A 20,521-nucleotide genomic window follows, 5' to 3' on the forward strand; every position below is an offset into this window, starting at 1 on the left:
CAAAGTTGTTACTGTGTATTATTTGTTTACCTGATAGCTTTCAATGGAAGTACACGAAAAGGTAAAAAAAAAACTTTTTTGTGCTTCTTTTTCCCTCCAAATTTTGGTGCAAATTTGATTAAACTTCCTGCTTTCCTAATATAACTTAAGGTTTTTTTTTTAACTTAATTTAGTTTATTCTAGTTTTTTATTTTAGTTTTATTTTAGTTTATTTTATTCAAGTTTTTATTTTAGTTTTATTTTAGTTTATTCTAGTTTTTATATTTTAGTTTTATTTTAGTTTAGTTTATTCTAGTTTATTTTACTTTAGTTTATTCTAGTTTTCTATTTTAGTTTTATTTTAGTTTATTTCATTCTAGTTTATTTTATTTTATTCTAGTTTAGTTTCAATTAGTTTTGTTTAATTTCATTTTATTGAAGTTTATTTTATTCTAGTTTATTTTAGTTGATTTTATTCTAGTTTTTTATTTTATTTTATTTTATTTTATTCATTTTCTACCGCTTTTCCTCACAAGGGTCGCAGAGGGTGCTGGAGCCTATCCCAGCTGTCTTTGGGCGAGAGGCGGGGTACACCCTGGACTGGTGGCCAGCCAATCACAGGGCACATATAGACAAACAACCATTCACACTCACATTCATACCTATGGACAATTTGGAGTGGCCAATTAACCTAGCATGTTTTTGGAATGTGGGAGGAAACCGGAGTACCCGGAGAAAACCCACGCATGCACGGGGAGAACATGTAAACTCCACACAGAGATGGCCGAGGGTGGAATTGAACCCTGGTCTCCTCGCTGTGAGGTCTGCGCGCTAATCACTTTTATTTTATTTTATTTTATTTTATTTTATTTTATTTTATTTTATTTTATTTTATTTTATTTTATTTTATTTTATTTTATTTTATTTTATTTTGTTTTATTTTGTTTTATTTTGTTTTATTTTGTTTTATTTTGTTTTATTTTGTTTTATTTTGTTTTATTTTGTTTTATTTTATTTTATTTTATTTTAGTTTAGTTTAGTTTAGTTTAGTTTAGTTTAGTTTAGTTTAGTTTAGTTTAGTTTAGTTTAGTTTAGTTTAGTTTAGTTTAGTTTAGTTTAGTTAATCTGAATGTTTTGAATTCTTGCTTGCAACACTTTTTTGTCTTTAGGTAAGCCAACAGTGCCTCTTCTGGTTGCATCTAAGTACTGCACTCCATTTTACCTCAGTTTCTTCAAGACACGACTAAACATAACAACAGAATTCCACTAATCATCAAGCTGAACAATCACTTATGGTTATTTTTGACATTTCTTTAATATCCCATTGAGTAATGCACAAAACTCAACGCAAAAATATGCAACATCGAAATTGAAGCCTTGGTTAGGAGTTTTGCGTCCTACATGTGAAGGTGTCAGAATGTCAGATGGAAATATTAGCGGGAAGTTCTCGCTCATAAAATATTTACGTGCCTCCAGTAATCAATGATAGACATTTTATCTTCTTTGTAACCTTTATGAAATTCAATAACTAAACAATATATTGTACTTCCTTTGACTGATGAAAAAAACAGGTTAAATAGTCTTTGAAATATTTTTAGATCATTCCAGCCAGCCAAGGCGGAAGAAAGAGTCCCACTGATCCCAGTATACACACCAGTACAAACATCCAGAGGAATATCCTGTCGATGACCATGGCGACATACTTCCAGTCTTCTTTCACCTGGTGTAAACAAACAAACAAATAAACAAAAACAGCAGTGAGGAACATGGAAGACTTTATGCAACATACCAAGTGTCAGTTTTCACCCTTGATTGATTCTTCATGAATGGCTGACTTTTTTCATTAGAGTGCATCTCACATCTAAATGTCATTCAATTTCTGAAGGTGTCTCTTATGAAAAATTCAGGGTTGAATTACTGAGGGTCAGTTGTTCTTCTGACTGACTTAAAACGTCCCCCAAAAAATAAAAAAAGACAATTAATTACCAATGGGACAATGATTATGTTATTATTTTGATGTAAAGCCTTAATTTGGTTCATAGACTACAATCTAAGCTGGGGCTTCTGCCCTACCACAAGAGAAAGGGTACTTGATAAAAAAAAAAATAATTTTAATTTTAATTTTAATTTTAATTTTAATTTTAATTTTAATTTTAATTTTAATTTTAATTTTAATTTTAATTTTAATTTTAATTTTAATTTTAATTTTAATTTTAATTTTAAAGAGCTAGGGTACTTGACAAATGAATAAATAAATAAATTTTAATTTTAAAGAGCTAGGGTACTTGACAAATGAATAAATAAATAATTTAATTTTAATTTTAATTTTAATTTTAATTTTAATTTTAATTTTAATTTTAATTTTAATTTTAATTTTAATTTTAATTTTAATTTTAATTTTAATTTTAATTTTAATTTTAATTTTAAAAATCAAACATTTATAATAATAATTTTTATAATAATTTATAATAATAATTTGTTTAATAATATATATTTTTTAATTAATTTAAAAAAAACTTAAACTATATAAGGAAAGCAGGAAGTGAACAAATGTAACAGTTACTGATTGTAAAAGCACCAGATGGAGGGGTAGGATTTAATAAGCTATGCTTCTTCCTACTCCTTTTTGACATGTGGAACTGTGAACTGATTATGTGATGCATTCAATTGTAATCTGATGCATGTTCAAATGATATAAAACCATTACCGTTACCATTACCTGAGAAGTGATGTTCCATATCACAAAAAAAACAGATTTGTCAACCAAAGACTAGATGGCCTTGGTGCCTGTCCTTGCCCATCACCCACGGGGCTTCCCTGCGTTCCCTTCCATCAGGCCTGGCGACAGGTTGAAGGACCCTGTGTCCCACGTCTGAGCATTCCATTCCATAGTTTGATTCCACATACTGAAATGCTATGGCTTTTTAACGTAGTCCTAGCATATAAGTGTTTCAGATTTAGTTCTTCCCTGAGATCATATTTCTCCTCTCTTGTAGAGAAGTATTGGATGACATTTTTAGGGAATTGGTTATTTTTAGCTTTATGCATTATTTTAGCTGTTTGACGATGAACTATATCAGCAAGTTGAAGTATTTGTGATTTTAGAAATAAGGAGTTAGTATGTTCTCTGTAGGCGGCATTATGAATTATCCTTACTGGCCTTTTTTGCAGTACATTTAGCAAGTGAAGATTGTTTTTATAGTTATTAGCCCATATTTCCACACAATAAGTAAGATATGGTAGAACCAGAAAGCAATAATTTCTGATTGAGAACAAATGTTGCTTTGTTCATATTTCTGGCCACCTTATGTTGTATATTTGTAATATGAGGTTTCCAGCTCATATTTTCATTTATTATGATCCCCAGAAATGTATTTTCCTTCACCCTTTCAATGTACACACTGTCTATTTGTATTTGCTGGTGTGTGTCCTTTCTGCTGTTAGCAAACAGCATGATTTTAGTTTTACTTAAGTTCAAAGACAATCTATTTATCATCAAATCATCTTTTTAGTGTGACCATTTCTTTTCTGATATTTCTAATGATTTCATCTGTACTCCCTACGGAACACAAAGCAGTGGTATAATCCGCAAATAATACCAGCTTTAAGTCTTTTGTGACTTTGGAGAATAATAATGAAAATAGTATTTAGTGAGGGGCGGCACGGTGGTCTAGTGGTTAGCGTGCAGACCTCACAGCTAGGAGACCAGGGTCCAATTCCACCCTTGGGCATCTCTGTGTGGAGTTTGCATGTTCTCCCCGTGCATGCGTTGGTTTAATCCGGGTACTCTGGTTTCCTCCCACATTCCAAAAACATGCTAGGTTAATTAGCGACTCCAAATTGTCCATAGGTATAAATGTGAGTGTGAATGGTTGTTTGTCTATATGTGCCCTGTGATTGGCTGGGATAGGCTCCAGCACCCCCCGCGACCCTCGTGAGGAAAAATCGGTAGAAAATGAATGAATGTATTTAGTGAAAGGCTAGCAACTCACCGAGAAGTCATCGTCCTCCGCCCTGAGATGATCGGCGATGTACTGAACTCCCTCAATGGCTCGTTGGACAGCCGGCGAGATGGACGGAATCACCGCCTCTTGTTTCGTGGACTCTTCTTTGAGGCAGTTTGTCTGGGTTTTTTGCTTGGTTCGGTCCGTAGACCCGGTCCAGTTGTCCGCCGGTCCTTCGTTGTGCAGGCAACAGTAGCGGAAGCTTCCCGATCGACACCGTTGCTCCGCTTTCAAAGGAAACTCCCTCTGGTGGTCGCTCATTTGCTCCACGCTGTGGGAGCGTCCGTTCGGGGAGAGTGTGTTAGCGTCTTCCTTGGGGAGGCTGCGAAGGGGACCCAGCGGCAAAGTCGGGGGTAACGACAACTGAGAAGAAGACAAGTTGTGTACCCGTTGGAGATTGGAATACTGTTTAATGGGCGACTGGGAAAAGATGTTAGCTTTAATTGGGGTTTTTTCCTTGAGAGGAGAAGAAGGCGGAGAAGGGGAGCAGATGTGGATGTTCGGACTGTCGGATGGAGTCTTCGGAAGGGTTTGCTCCACTTGTCTTATATGAGTAAACCCTGTTTCCACGCCCATCCAGAAGGTTTCCGAATTGCCCGTTGTGGATATCCCGGTGGGACGGTGCATCATTTCAATTAGCTTCTTGCAGTGCTGTTTCGCCGTACCGGGTGGTCTCTTCATGAACAGGACCCGGGGAACCATGTCCAAAAAGACCCTTCGTACCCAGTGAGGCATTCCGTGGGTTTGCGGTGACCTGTGGTGTACGTTCAAAACAAAAACAGTGATAATAATGGACAGCGTGACAAAGACCATGGTGAAAAGAAGGTACTCTCCGATGAGCGGAATCACCAGCGACGTAGACGGGATGATCTCGGTGATCAACAATAGAAAAACCGTGAGGGATAGCAAAACCGAAATACACAACGTGATCTTCTCGCCGCACTGTGACGGCAAATAAAACACCAGCACGGTCAAACAGGAGATAAGCAAGCAAGGGATGATGAGGTTGATGGTGTAGAAGAGCGGAAGCCTCCGTATGATGAAGTAGTACGTGATGTCTGCGTAGATCTCCGTACAACACTCGTACTTCTTGGTGTTGTACTTGCCCACCGCATTCACAATCACCCACTCTCCGCTCTCCCAGTAGTCCATTTGATCCACGTCACTGGCCATGCTGATAAGGTCGATCTTGGCTCGGTCGTATGTCCACGAACCAAACTTCATTTTGCAGCTTTGTTGGTCGAAGGGGAAAAAGGTGACGTCGATGCTGCACGAAGACTTGTAAATGGCCGGGGGCATCCACTTGATGCGCCCGTCGTGGAACAGGTGGGCCTTGGTGAGGTGGGTCACGGCAAAGTCGCCATCAGCGCTGCGGAAGAGACACAGGATAAAGTGTATTGGTTAGCGTAACGCTTAACTGCAAGACTACAACCTACAAGATCGTTTAAAAAACATGGCCGCCATCAGGTAAAACATTTTTGCGGGGGCACCGGTAGGATCCTTGCTCTGCTCCGCATGTTCTCCCCGTTTTCTCCGGGTACTCCGGTTTCCTCCCACATTCCAAAAACATGCTAGGTTAATTAGCGACTCCAAATTGTCCATAGGTATGAATGTGAGTGTGAATGGTTGTTTGTCTATATGTGCCCTGTGATTGGCTGGCCACCAGTCCAGGGTGTACCCGTGACCCTAGTGAGGATAAGTTGCATAGAAAATGTGTATATATATATATATGGTATATAAATGGTGTAACGATACACAAACGTCACGATTTGGTTGTCAAAAGATTAAAATTGTTAATCAGATTAATCGACCAGATGAATTAATCATGATTAATCACCAAGCCCTGCCGTTGTGATCAATCATGATTAATCACCAAGCCCCTGGCTTTGAATAATTTGCCGTGATTAATCATGATTAATCCCCCAAACCCTGGGTTCAATTCCACCCTCGGCCATCTCTGTGTGGAGTTCTCCCCGTGCATGCGTGGGTTTTCTCCTGGTACTCCGGTTTAAAAAGCATAAACATGACTTGGCTGCACGGTGGTCGAGTGGTTAGCGCGCAGACCTCACAGCGAGGAGACCCGAGTTCAATCCCACACTAGGCCATCTCTGTGTGGAGTTTGCATGTTCTCCCCGTGCATGCGTGGGTTTTCTCCGGGTACTCCGGTTTCCTCCCACATTCCAAAAACATGCTAGGTTAATTAGCGACTCCAAATTATCCATAGGTATGAATGTGAGTGTGAATGGTTGTTTGTCTATATGTGCCCTGTGATTGGCTGGCCACCAGTCCAGGGTGCCCGAAGACAGCTGGGATAGGCTCCAGCATGTACGCGACCCTCATGAGGATAAGCGGTAGAAAATGAATGAATGAATGAATACATCTGAAAAGCATCGAGAACCATGAGGAACCGGAATCGAAACGAGGAATTGGAACCAGAATTGCTCAAATTGGCGAAAAGTAATTTTTTTTTTGTTAACCCAAAAAAACATGCTAACATTAGCGATGCTAACTGAGGTCCCACTGTTGTTATTTCAGCTAGTTTGCTACCCAGCCAGGTTGCGATAGATGGAACATGAACTTAGCATATTTTCATAGTGTTCCTTTTGAGTCCCCTTTAAAGTTTTACTATATGTTTCATAGTCCAGAGGCCATTTAATCAGCTGAGAGCACAATACACTTTGTTTGAATGACAAGTCGATTTGGTAATCGTACCCTGCAAATCTTGTCATGTCTAATAAATGTCATTGTTATGTTGGTCATTGAGAATTCCCTTTCACTCATAATGGCAGTCACAGTGAATGCGTTTTATCTGAGGCTCTTTCCAAACACATTTAATTACATTTTATTCTCCTCAGTCTAATGTATTGCCTTGCGCAATGTTCCAAGTTTGTTTATGGCCGTCGCCCATCAAAGATGACCTTGTTCGCAGCTAAAAACTACTTAACGGCACTGGCACAGGAGAAGAGTGTTGGCGGCGTCATCTTGTTTTTGTCTACTAACGCCTTTTCTTGGAATCGAATCAGCAGATTCCGCACATTAATGTTGATGTGATTATGCTTGCCTCAAGGATGGCGCCGTTTAAAAAGCATGGATCATTCTGAGTGACTGCATGAAGCCTTCATAATGTTCTACCGGAGGGTTTGGATGATTAATCCATTTATGAAGTTATGATATGAGGAAATTTGGAAATTCTGTCCGAACGGTTGATTCACTGTCAGGTAATGTACTGTCAATTATTTGACAATTCATACACTTTTAATTCTCAAAGACTAGGTGGGACCAGTCAGACCTGATAGGACAGCTTTAGTCTGAAAGCTCGGTGCAAGATCCAATCGACTTGTCCTCTAAAGGTGCAGGCAGGCTTTTTTTTTGGACTGTAATATCCACATTGTATTGTCGCAAGATTACAACATATTTCCCAGAAAAATTGCAAGATTATGACTTTTTCAAGAAATATCGGATTTTCTTCTAGTATAATTTTTTAACGTATTTTCCACAAAAGTCTGAATTATAGCAGTACCAAAATTTTTGTGTCATTAAAATGTCTGTGTGCCAAATATTATACAAATATTATTATATTAAATATGAAATATTATTATATTATTATTAAATATTATTATTATTATTATTATATTATTATTATTATATTATTATTATATTATTATTATATTATTATTATATTATTATTATATTATTATATTATCATGTAAGAATTAGGGTTTTCAAATTGATCAGATTAATCACAGTTTTCACATTAATTGATCATAATTAATCACCATATCACACTATGGCTGAAATAGGTCAATTTCTTATATATTTTATTGAAATAAAGATAAATGACAGGGCAGGTTTTGTATGCATTAACAGTGCTAAAGTAAATTAAAATGTATATCAAGTTAAGAGATGGCACATATACGTATATTTACCTGATGTCTATAATCTGATCTAATCTATAATTTGTAATATAATAAAACATTTGAATCACCATGAGCTCGCTGAACTGCTCTGCTGGATGAAATGCATTACAGGGAAGAAGTTCAAATTTTTAAAAAAAATTAAAATCTGTATTAGGTATCGTTTTTGAGTGTTAAGTTGCTGTGTGATGAGTTTAGCGTTCTTTGTAAGATGGGTTTGTAAGCTTGTTGATCGGCTCAAAAAAAATCTGTATTGTACCTGTCTTGTATATTTCTTAGGTATAGCTTTTGAATGTTAAGTTGCTGTGTGATGAGTTTAGCGTTTTTTGTAAGATGGGTTTGTAAGCTTGTTGATCGGCTCAAAAAAAATCTGTATTGTACCTGTCTTGTATATTTCTTAGGTATAGCTTTTGAGTGTTAAGTTGCTGTGTGATGAGTTTAGCGTTTTTTTTGTAAGATGGGTTTGTAAGCTTGTTGATCGGCTCAAAAAAATCTGTATTGTACCTGTCTTGTATATTTCTTAGGTATAGCTTTTGAGTGTTAAGTTGCTGTGTGATGAGTTTAGCGTTTTTTTGTAAGATGGGTTTGTAAGCTTGTTGTTCGGCTCAGAAAAAAATCTGTATTGTACCTGTCTTGTATATTTCTTAGGTATAGCTTTTGAGTGTTAAGTTGCTGCGTGATGAGTTTAGCATTCTTTGTAAGATGGGTTTGTAAGCTTGTTGATCGGCTCAAAAAAATCTGTATTGTACCTGTCTTATATATTTCTTAGGTATAGCTTTTGAGTGTTAAGTTGCTGCGTGATGAGTTTAGCATTCTTTGTAAGATGGGTTTGTAAGCTTGTTGATCGGCTCAAAAAAATCTGTATTGTACCTGTCTTGTATATTTCTTAGGTATAGCTTTTGAGTGTTAAGTTACTGTGTGATGAGTTTAGCGTTTTTTTGTAAGATGGGTTTGTAAGCTTGTTGATCGGCTCAAAAAAAATCTGTATTGTACCTGTCTTGTATATTTCTTAGGTATAGCTTTTGAGTGTTAAGTTGCTGTGTGATGAGTTTAGCGTTTTTTTGTAAGATGGGTTGACAAGCTTGTTGTTTGGCTTCTATCAAATAAAGAGCTGGACATGTACGGCTTATAGGTGTGGCCTATATATTTACAAACCTGTTTCTCATTAATTTTAGTGGGTGTGCCTTAAACACTAGTGCATCTTATATTCCAGAAATTATGGTACTTTTTTCCCCCTGAAAAAAACTATTTTATTCTGAAGATTATGCAAGACCACCACTCCTTTGCATGGACTTTCCGTGCATGATTGTGCCTAATTTGAACATGAAGAAAGGCTCACTTGTTGTAAAGGACAATGTCGGGCCTCCAGATGATCTCTGAGGGGATACGGATGGAGGTGACATTATCGTATTCCTCCGGATTCCAGCGCAGCTTGTAATCATTCCATTCCTGAAGGGAAACATTTATCATCGTTACTATACCGCGGCACCGTATTGGACTGTTTAATGCGCACATACCTGCTTGACCCAGACGTTTGTGGTCATCATCTGGTTCTTCTCATCCTTGTTCGATGTAAACAGAAAAGTTTGAAATGAATTAAGTGGTAAAGAATATCTAAATAATAATAATACAGTAATACTCGGGTGTTCAGAAGCAAGGAGAATATTTTTTAACACGGTGTAGCTGCAACGTTTGGCAAGCTTGCTGACACATTGCATCGGAGAAGACAACTTCTCCCAGCTACTGACTCGCACTGGCAGGCATGTTCCTGTCTTCTAATTGTGAGTGCAAGGCACCTGAACAATCCAGGCAGGTTTTTGCATTTTCAATTTCTCAGCATAAAAAAAAAAAAGTATGCCACCGCTGGCAACACATGTCAGGTTTTTGCCCTGAGTCGACAGGATTTATATAAAGTGTATGTACAAATTTGCATTTAATTTTCCACAGGGGGCCTGCAAACATGACTACATAATAGGAAAAAAAATAGGAGTTAGTAAATAAACAATTTCCCCATAGAATAATAGTACTAAGTCATTTCTACAATAACAATGAAGTGTAATATTTAAATAAATGTATTCATAGATAGAGTATATTTCCATAATATCAACATACATGGTATACATAAACTTAACATAATGAAAACTATACATTATTAATCATAATACACGATATTTGGGTTATGGTTTTCTCATTTCAAACAGGTAACTTTTTATTCTACTGCACGGTGGTCGAGTGGTTAGCACGCAGGTCTCACAGCTAGGAGACCTGAGTTCAATTCCAATCTCGGCCATCCCTGTGTGGAGTATTCCGGTTTCCTCCCACATTCCAAAAACATGCTAGGTTAATTAGCGACTCCAAATTGTCCATAGGTATGAATGTGAGTGTGAATGGTTGTTTGTCTATATGTGCCCTGTGATTGGCTGGCCACCAGTCCACGGTCTCGCCCGAAGACAACTGGGATAGGCTCCAGCATCTCTCGTGAGGATAAGCGGTAGAAAATGAATTAATGACTACTTCGACACACCAACGTTCCTTTTCCATACAATGGCAGCATTTTATTCATCGCGCAGTCATCAACACAGCTTGTGTACTTCCCTGTTCTTATCCGTGTGTTTGCCGCGCACAGACCTCACAGCTAGGAGTTCAATTCCACCCTCGGCCATCTCTGTGTGGAGTTTGCATGTCCTCCCCGTGTATGCGTGAGTTTTCTCCGGGTATTCCGGTTTCCTCCCACATTCCAAAAACATGCTAGGTTAATTAGCGACTCCAAATTGTCCATAGGTATGAATGTGAGTGTGAATGGTTGTTTGCCTATATGTGCCCTGTGATTGGCTGGCTGGCCACCAGTCTAGGGTGTGCCCAAAGACAGCTGGGATAGGCTCCAGCATGTACGCGACCCTCATGAGAATAAGTGGTAGAAAATGAATGAATGAATACTTCTGAAAAGTATCGAGAACCATGAGGAACCGAAATCGAAACAAAGAATCGGAACCAGAATTACTCAAATTCAAACGATGCCCAACCCTAGACCTTTATCAGATTTTTTTCATATCAGTGTGAACAATACGATTACGATTTTTTTTAAGATTTTTTTTTTTACGATTTAAATCCGATATGTATCCAAACTACTGGGGTCTGAATAGTGATGTCATCGTTTTGCCGTGTGAGATAAAGGTACTCACCGATGTAGGCAAAAGTTCGTCTTGTCTCAAAATTATTTTTTAAAAATGTCAGTGAAGCATCTCACGTCAATGTCTCAGCATTGAGTCATTTTACTTTATTTGGCTTTTATTTAATTTAATTTAACAGTGGTAAATGTTATTTTTTTACTTTGCTCTATATAATATATTTTGCCAGTGAATGTCAACAATTCAACCGAGCAGAAGTTCAACCAAATTATGACAAAAAAGATTTACTGACCACATCTATGAGCTGAGCGATGGACAGTCCAAAGTGGACCAGAACTGTATCTGACGAGTTTTCCACTGGCCGAGAGAGTTTGTTGTAGCGCACAAACAGATCCTGGAGCAGCTTCTCCTCGGCATGGGCCCGCGGTCCAGCATAGCAAAACACTAGGAGAGATAAGCAAGGAATTAGAAACAGCATTTTGAAGAATTTTGTGCCATTTATTGATTCACATTTTTCATCCATCTTGGTTGTGTTGAGTGAATATTACCGTATTTTCTGGACTATAAGTCGCACAATGCAAAAAATGCATAATTAGGGAGAAAAAAAAAACGACACTGACTCCGACAATGATAAGAGGGAACCCGGCATGTTTGATGGTAAAATTGGCCAAAATACGGTAAGTGTATTGTTACAGTATTTTTCGGATTATAAGTCGCACTTTTTTTCATAGGTTGGCTGTTCCTGCGACTTATACTCCAGAGCGTCTTATAAATGAAAAAACTGTTTATGTTGTTTATTGTGTTAGCATAACTTACACCTATTGAGCCTGTTCTATATTCTTTTATTATTGTTAGAACTTGCATTCCAAGATGACGTAATGTCTGTTTTGGTCAAGTAGTTTGTAAAATAAATAACCCCCACAAAAATGCGACTTATGTATGTTTTTTTTCTACCTAATTATGCATTTTTTACCTCATGCGACTTATACTCCGGAGCGACTTATAGTCCAGAAAATACCCTACATGGCGAATTGTCGATTTTGGAGAAAATTAAATGTGGAAAATACAATATATTTGGTTAGGTTTTCCAGCTTTCATTTGATAACCACCACCTTTCATTGTAGAAAGCAAAGGTAAGACTAGAAAATGACCCACACAGTCAACGGGCGAGGCACAATATAATAAATAAAAATAAAAATAAAAATAAAAATAAAAATAAAAATAAAAATAAAAATAAAAATAAAAATAAAAATAAAAATAAAAATAAAAATAAAAATAAAAATAAAAATAAAAATAAAAATAAAAATAAAAATAAAAATAAAAATAAAAATAAAAATAAAAATAAAAATAAAAATAAAAATATATGGGGAAGTCTGGCGCAGTGCAGCGCACCCGCGCCTCCATCCCTCCCACCGCCGCCAGTCATATCAGTCATGTCATCTGTTCCTGACAGTTACCGTATTTTTTGTACTACAGTAAACCTCGGATATATCGGATTCAATTGTTCCCACTGGTTTTGTCCGATATAAGCGAAATCCGTTATATGCGTATACCGGAAAATGTCCGTTTTACGCATATATCGGATTTATATCCGGTATATCCGTAAATCGGATTTTATCCGTTATAAAAAGGCACTTCCTTGACTATGTTTCCAATGTACCTGGACGCGCAGGCAACGCTGCAAATGACGCCGTATAGCGGCCTGTCACGATTCGGCGAATCCGAGCGCAACAATGCTGCCATCCGATATATGCGAGGGAAATTTAATGGAAATGCATTGGAACGGGACTGGAGATTTTGTCCGAAATAGGCAAAATCCGTTATAAAAAATCCGATATATGCAATGAATTTTTCTTGGAAATGCATTACAGAAAAATCGGTTCTTTTTTATCTGTCCGTTGTGAGCGAATTTCCGATATATCCGAGTCCGATATATCCGAGGTTTACTGTATAAGTCACTCCGGAGTATAAGTCGCACAATGCAAAAATGCATAATTAGGTAGAAAAAAACCCATACATAAGTCGCATTTTTTGCGGGTAATTTATTTTATAAACTACTTCACCAAAACCGACATTACGTCATCTTGGAAGGCAATTTCTAACAATAATAAAAGAATAGAGAACAGGCTGAATAGGTGTAAGATATGCTAACACAATGGTTATTCAGCTACACAAAAAAACATTAACATTAACAAAAAAGGTGTCCAGTGTTTATGTAACAAACATTTTTTTCATTTATAAGTCGCTCTGGAGTATAAGTTGCAGGAACAGCCAACTTATGAAAAAAAAGTGCGACTTATAATCCGGAAAATACAGTAATTATACTAACTGTAACACATTAAGACATATACTACAACCTAAGGGGTTCTAATGTCAAGAACTAACACATTTTTGTTAAAATGTAGTCTTAATTTGTTTGCTTTTTTTCTGCATTGAAATGAATATTACACAAGTTACTCACTAGCTCTCTGGCTCGGATGATTTCCGTCCATAAAGAGAGTTGTTGCATGCAATGTAAAAAAAAAAAAAAAAAGAAGGCGACCTCCGTTAGACCCAGCTGGCGTCATGGTTACACGAGACAGAGGGGAACGGCAAAAGAGAAGGATGGATGTGCATCAGAGGACACGCTGTGCCTCCACCCACCCAACACTCCTACCTGTGCACCCAGTACACCAACCTCCTCTTTTTTAGAAGCAACTCACATTACAGAGAAGATGACCTAGCCGGGTCCCACAGCAATTAGAGACGCGTCCCTAAGCTTACGCGTCTATTTGCATTCTCAGCGTTTTTTTTTCCCCCCCTCCTCTCTTCATATTGAGTAAGGCTTTCCTTCTATTTGAGCCATTCATCATCATAGCAGTGATTCGTGGAAGTGACTTGAATTGCATCATATTGGGAACTGATACTACTGCATTATTTAGTATTTCTGATGTGATGCATTCATAGAAATAGACTTGAATGGAGTTATTCTATAAAACGTAAAAAGCACAAGTTATGTCATCACCTCTTTTTGTCTCGAGCACAATAAAATGTAAAATACGTATAAATATATTGAGCGTTCGGGGGGAAAGAAATGTACGTTTTTGGTAGCGAATTAAATTGATTAAGTGAATTAGTTTGCTGTCTGAAGAAGTATGGAAAGTTTGGCTACAGTGGGAATGGAATGGAATGGAATGGAATGGCCTTTATTGTCATTATATAAGATGTACAACAAGATTGGAGAGCTTCTCCTTCAATTTAAAAAAAAAAGTATTTAAAAGTAGAGTAAAAAAGACAATTTAACTAGCCATATACAAGAACCTTAAAGCCAAACACCATAAAACTGAACAATTGGTTGTTTAACCAGAATTTTCTGGGAAAAAAAGTCAAATTTTATGGCTTTTTTTGTGTATTTTTTATAATGCCAACTAGCGGTGTCACAAGATTTCTTGTTCAGAAAAAAAAAAAATCATGGACTTTATGCCTGGGACAATAATTAATTAATTAATCACACAATTAATAAAAAGGAATATGCTAATTTTGCCAGTTTCAATATATTGCCATGTGCATGTGTTTGTTTCCATGTGTCTCGCAGGAAGAGAGTTCACTGGTTGATTTGGTTTTAGTGCTTTTTAGCACACATTTGTTCCATAGAACAATAGCATGAATGGAGTGAGTGATGGTGAGTGCATAAGGGTGTAACATAATAGGAATTATACTAGTAGATTGCAATATATAGTAATATTTCTTAATATATTTTATTGTACTTTTCAAGGGACCTATTATGTTAATTTTTCCACCCTTTGTATTGAGTTGTGGACTCCTATAGAGCAAGTACACACAATAACCCGCAAAATATCTTCCAGAATCTGCACCTATTCCAGCTGTATTTTCTTGGATTTGTGTATTCCCGCTACAGCTCACAAGCCAATGGCTGGAGACCCGTGACTAACCGTGTAGGAGGAGCACTCATTGTCGCACACACTTTGTCAGAAGCACCGTTTTGGTGCCATGGAGCTCAGGAGAACCGTAATGCGATGGTGCTGCGTCCATATTGCCTGCCTGAGGAGCAGCACTCATTGTCGCACACACTTTGTCAGAGGCACCGCTGGCATCGGTAGTGAAAATGTGGTCATTACACATTTTTTTTTCAGGATTATTGTGTTCAAGTGAGCACAATAAGAGTTCAATTAAATGTTGCAAACTTAGCTAGCATCCTAATAATTGTAAAAGTAAATTAAGTTAAGAATAATATCGATATCTTAGCACTCAGTCCAAGCTCATGTCCTGTCCCTTCACTGTCCTTCAAACAGGAACCCTCAAATGTATAAGGCGCAGGATCAATATCTTATTAAATAGAAGCATTTTTTTTTCCTCTTTTTCCTTCCTCTTCCCGTGTTCCCATGTGACACAAGCAGACAGGTGTCCATCAAACCGACAACAACAACAACATACAGTATAAAGGAGGTGTAACCTTTGCTTCATCATCATCAGCAGCAGCAGCTGGCTACAATGCGGCAGATATTAAATGGAGGCGTGCTAAAAGCAGCGTAATGGCTTCAGATGGGAGGGCCAGCGGGGTAACAATGTGTGGGTCAAAGCAGGGATACGGACTCTGAGAAGAATATGGAGAAAATGTTGAATATCAGTCCATTTGATGGACAGCAACAAAGGAAAACTGGACTTTTTTTGGAATTTTGCACATCATCTATAATCCTTACATGATACATGAACATTCGTCTGTCTTTTGGAGAGGTGCATCCCATTATATGTAGTAGTAAGCTGTCTGTTTTTATCTCTTTTTATAGCTTTAGAATGCACAAAATGTGTGTTAAAGTCTCACATAAGAAATGTCTATGATCGGCAAAGTGCTTTTTTCCTTTAAACTGATTTATAAAAGAGATGAGAATTAAAAATATTTACAGTAAATGATTTAAATTATAGCTGGTGCGTTTATTTTTAAATAAATACATGACTTAATAATGAGTTGGAGTGCATGAGAAAGTGTAGAAGACAACATAGTCCAGTATTACCAAGTATATTTGTGATAACATAGCAGCAACAGAGGCAATATGGGGTATTGTGATATTGTTATAGTGGTAAGGAGCTAATTGCTAAGCTAGCACTGATGACCACACCGAAATTTGAGTAGTAATATTTTAAAATATGCATAGCTAGCCGCATGCTGGGAACTCATAAGGGGACTCATTACCATCTTGTGGAGTTTATAAAGAAAAAAAACATCAGGAAGTTGCCTACAGCCACAGATGTTAATGCTTATGTTTTTTGAACCACTACAAATTAAAGGCTCCGGCATTTACTATTATTGTTGCTTATGTTACTTGCTTGTACAGATAATAACATACGTTTGACTTTCTTATATATCTCATGATGTTCTCCCCGTGCATGCGTGGGTTTTCTCCGGGTACTCCGGTTTCCGCCCACATTCCAAAAAACATGCTAGGTTAATTGGCAACATGCATAGGATTAAAAAGAAGTGGAGACATAAAAATGTACTTCTTAAACTGCATTTTTTTTGCATTCTACTGTCATACGAGCATAAAAAGAAGTTTAAAAACAATACAATAAAACTAAAACAAAGCAAAACTACACACAATGACTTTAAGTAAATTTCGGCAAAATATCAGTTCTCAACAAAAAAATAGGGAAAAAAGGCAATATATATATATATATTTTAGCCATATATAAATTTAACCACTCCGGTTTCCTCCCACATTCCAAAAACATGCTAGGTTAATTAGCAACTCCAAATTGTCCATAGGTATGAATGTGAGTGTGAATGGTTGTTTGTCTATATGTGCCCTGTGATTGGCTGGCCACCAGTCCAGGGTGTATCCTGGGTGTCTCGCCCGAAGACAGCTGGGGTAGGCTCCAGCACCCGGTAGAAAATGAATGAATGAATGCTTATTTACCATCAATTGCTAATACATTCATTGACTAGTATTTCTAGTATAAGTATTTCTATTTACTACAAGATTTCCTATGGGACAAATTCAAGTTAAGTGATAAGTATAAAAACAACATCATTGATTTAAGCTAATTTATTTGGTTTATCAGTCCAGGAAATTAGCCCAAGTGGCCATTTTTCGCTTTTATGTTCTAGTCATCCGTTTCATCCAGGTTTAGTTTGCCGCTCGTTGGTATGTCGACACTACCGGACCCAATTCTGTCCCGGTTTGATCAATGTGTTCTCTTAGGCCAATAGTGCACGAGCAGCAAATATGTGTTTGCACTCCGCCTCTGACTGTCTCTTTAGCAGGTCACCCAAACAACAGCTCAAAAGAAAAAAATCATATATATATATATTTGTATAGCATTTTGACACTGAATAAAAGTCATTAAAAATCATTAAAAATATAAAAAAGCAAGGTCCCTCAAAACTAATCCTGAATTTTTTTTCCATAATAATGCATTAAACTGACATATTAATGGGTACAGAATGGCCCTGATGGAATTTAATACAATATTTATATTTTCATCCCAGTCTGGAATAACTTAAAGTTTTAAGACGGGACACATGCCTCAAAAACACACCCCGATATTTAGTAATAGTAAAAAAAAAAAAAAGCAATATTACCTGTAGTACATAGATTGAAGAGAAGTAAGCAGAGGCATTTGTTTACATCCATGGTCCTCGTCAAGCAGCGGGACGTCGCCATAGAAACAGTGTGGTCTTTGCTTCAGCGGAGCTTATTAAACAGACAAACGTTAAATGAGTTAATGTCAGCTCGCCGCCGTTCCTCCTCATCCATCTGTCTGCCCTCCTCCCGCCTCCACACTCTTGTCACTCTGATGTCCACTTTTGAGTTTTTAGACAAGAGCGACGCCTGCTTGAATTCAACACACCAGGGAAGGAAAGTGTCTCCTCGCTCCGGTGGAATCTTTGCCTCGAGTGTCTTACGCTTCCCTCCTCTTTCTACATGCATGACTCCCTCGCTGTGTCTATCATCTCTGTGCCTCCTCCCCACCATCCCAACCCCCCCACCCCCCCTCGCTCGGTCTCTGCCTCCCTCTATTCCATTTCGAGCCCCACACTTTGATTCCACTGAAAAAAAACAGTTTATCATTCACACTAGTACTACAAGAGGTGCCACAAGGTTCTATCCTTTTCCCCTTTCTGTTTTCTACAATTCACATTACTGCACCACACTGACACGGATGCCCACTTTACTTCCACTACCGGTTGTTGGGGACGGTTATTAGTGTTAACTGCCATCTTCATATTAGAAATGAAAAATAATTTTGAAAAAAAATGACATTTTTTTTAAAACTCACACTAGTACCAAGAGGTGCCACAAGGTTCTATCCTTTTCCCCTTTCTGTTTTCTACAATTGACATTACTGCATCACACTGACAAGGATGTCCGCTTTACTTCCACTACCGGTTGTTGGGGACGGTTATTAGTGTTAACTGCCATCTTCATATTAGAAATGAAAAATAATTTTGAAAAAAAACGAAAAAAATCTTTAAAATACACCTTCAGATAAATCAAAAGACTTCAAATAATCCACAAAATCAAAGTTACACGCTACACTTAATCATGCATGGGGACGGTTATTAGTGTTAACTGCCATCTTCATATTAGAAATGAAAAATAATTTTGAAAAAAAATGAAATTTTTAAAAAAACTCACACTAGTACCAAGAGGTGCCACAAGGTTCTATCCTTTTCCCCTTTCTGTTTTCTACAATTGACAATATTGCATCACACTGACATGGATCTCAACTTTACTTCCACTACCAGTTGTTCTCATATGAGTTTCTGTTTCGGTAACACCTTGAGATAAATAGAAAGACTCCAAATAATCCACAAAATCAAAGTTACACGCTACACTTATTCATGCATGGGGACGGTTGTAAGTGTTAACTGCCATCTTCATATTAGAAATGAACAGAAAGACTAAAAATAATGCTAAAAATCATGTGTGGAAACACAAAAGACATGTGACAAATAATTGATGAAAAAAAACTTTAAAAACCTCACACTAGTACCAAGGGGTGCCACAAGGTTCTATCCTTTTCCCATTTCGGTTTTCTACAATTGACATTATTGTATCACACTGACATGGATCTCCACTTTACTTCCACTACCAGTTGTTCTCATATGAGTTTCTGTTATAAATAAATGTCAGAGTTCCTACTATAATGTGTGTTTATTAAGCCCTACTAGGGTATAGCTAGCTTTAATGCTAATAAGATTTGTCCATGCTCGTCTCCGGCAGTGTGTTTGTGTCTCCAAGAAGCGTTTTATCAAATGATGTGAGATGCCACTGATTACTTTGTATTGTACCTTTTATGAGCACTTCCAGCATGACAGATGACACACACTTAATAAGCAACCTTGACATTTTTATGCAAAGCTTTTAACTTTAGTACTAAAGTATTTTTTTTCAGCTGTTAAACATCTCTAACAGATATTTCTTTTCAATAAACCCACAGAGAAGAGCCTCCGTAGCGCACACGTCGATATTTCCCCTCTAATGAAAAAGCAGCTCTCGGGATCCAGTCACGACGAACAGCACTGATGTGCCAACACCACCCTGAGGTACACCGTTCCTGGATTTTTGTGTACAGTATGTGGAGAGCTGATAATGTGTGAGGAGCTCAGCAGTTGGCCGCCACCGTGGGTGGAAATGTGGCTGAAATTAGATAATTACTGACTATTTAATAGTTAAAACACAACAGGATGTTTCTTTGAGAAGCTTAGAGGAACCTAGAAGGAACGGGCAGTTGTCCATGCACACATGGCTGACGAGGGCTAATTTACGGTAACACCTTGAGATAAATAGAAAGACTCCAAAATCCAACTTTCTCATGCGTGGAAACACAGAAGACTCGTGACAAATAATTAATTTTCATGAAAAAAAACTTAAAAAACTCACACTAGTACCAAGAGGTGCCACAAGGTTCTATCCTTTTCCCCTTTCTGTTTTCCACAATTAAGATTATTGCATCACACTGACATGGATCTCCACTTTACTCATTTACTCAACAATGCATGCTTCTATTGTAAATAAATGTCAGAGTTCCTTCTATAGTGTGTGTTTATTAAGCCCTACTAGGGTATCGCTAGCTTTAATGCTAATAAGATTTGTTTGTCGATGTTTGTCAAGTGCTCCCAGGACAGAAAATGGTCCAAAATTGTGTTGAAAACAAAAAACCTTAAAAAACTCACACTAGTACCAAGAGGTGCCACAAGGTTCTATCCTTTTCCCCCTTCTGTTTTCCACAATTGACATTATTGTATCACATTGACATGGATCTCCACTTTACTCATATGAGTTTCTATTGTAAATAAATGTCAGAGTTCCTACTATAGTGTGTATTTATTATGCGCTACTAGGGTATCGCTAGCTTTAATGCTAATAAGATTTGTTTGTCCATGCTTGTCAAGTGCTCCCGGGACAGAAAATAGTCGAAAATTGTGTTGGAAAAAAAAAAACTTAAAAAAACTCACACGAGTACCAAGAGGTGCCACAAGGTTCTATCCTTTTCC

General features: G+C 37.3%; 1 protein-coding gene across 1 annotated transcript; it reads right to left on the bottom strand.

Moving 5' to 3' along the window:
* Window positions 1-1,029: 1,029 nt before the first annotated feature.
* chrna4b (cholinergic receptor, nicotinic, alpha 4b) lies at window positions 1,030-17,912 on the bottom strand. Its single transcript, XM_058085438.1, has 6 exons — window positions 17,603-17,912; window positions 11,318-11,469; window positions 9,415-9,459; window positions 9,237-9,346; window positions 3,972-5,352; window positions 1,030-1,699 (listed from the first exon to the last, which is right to left on the bottom strand). Exons 1-6 carry the CDS (start codon window positions 17,682-17,684, stop codon window positions 1,574-1,576), a joined length of 1,896 nt encoding a protein of 631 aa, XP_057941421.1. The 5' UTR covers window positions 17,685-17,912; the 3' UTR covers window positions 1,030-1,573.
* Between the last annotated feature and the right edge of the window lie 2,609 nt (window positions 17,913-20,521).

Source organism: Doryrhamphus excisus, chromosome 10, assembly GCF_030265055.1.
Source record: "Doryrhamphus excisus isolate RoL2022-K1 chromosome 10, RoL_Dexc_1.0, whole genome shotgun sequence".
Classification (NCBI taxonomy): Eukaryota; Metazoa; Chordata; class Actinopteri; order Syngnathiformes; family Syngnathidae; genus Doryrhamphus; species Doryrhamphus excisus.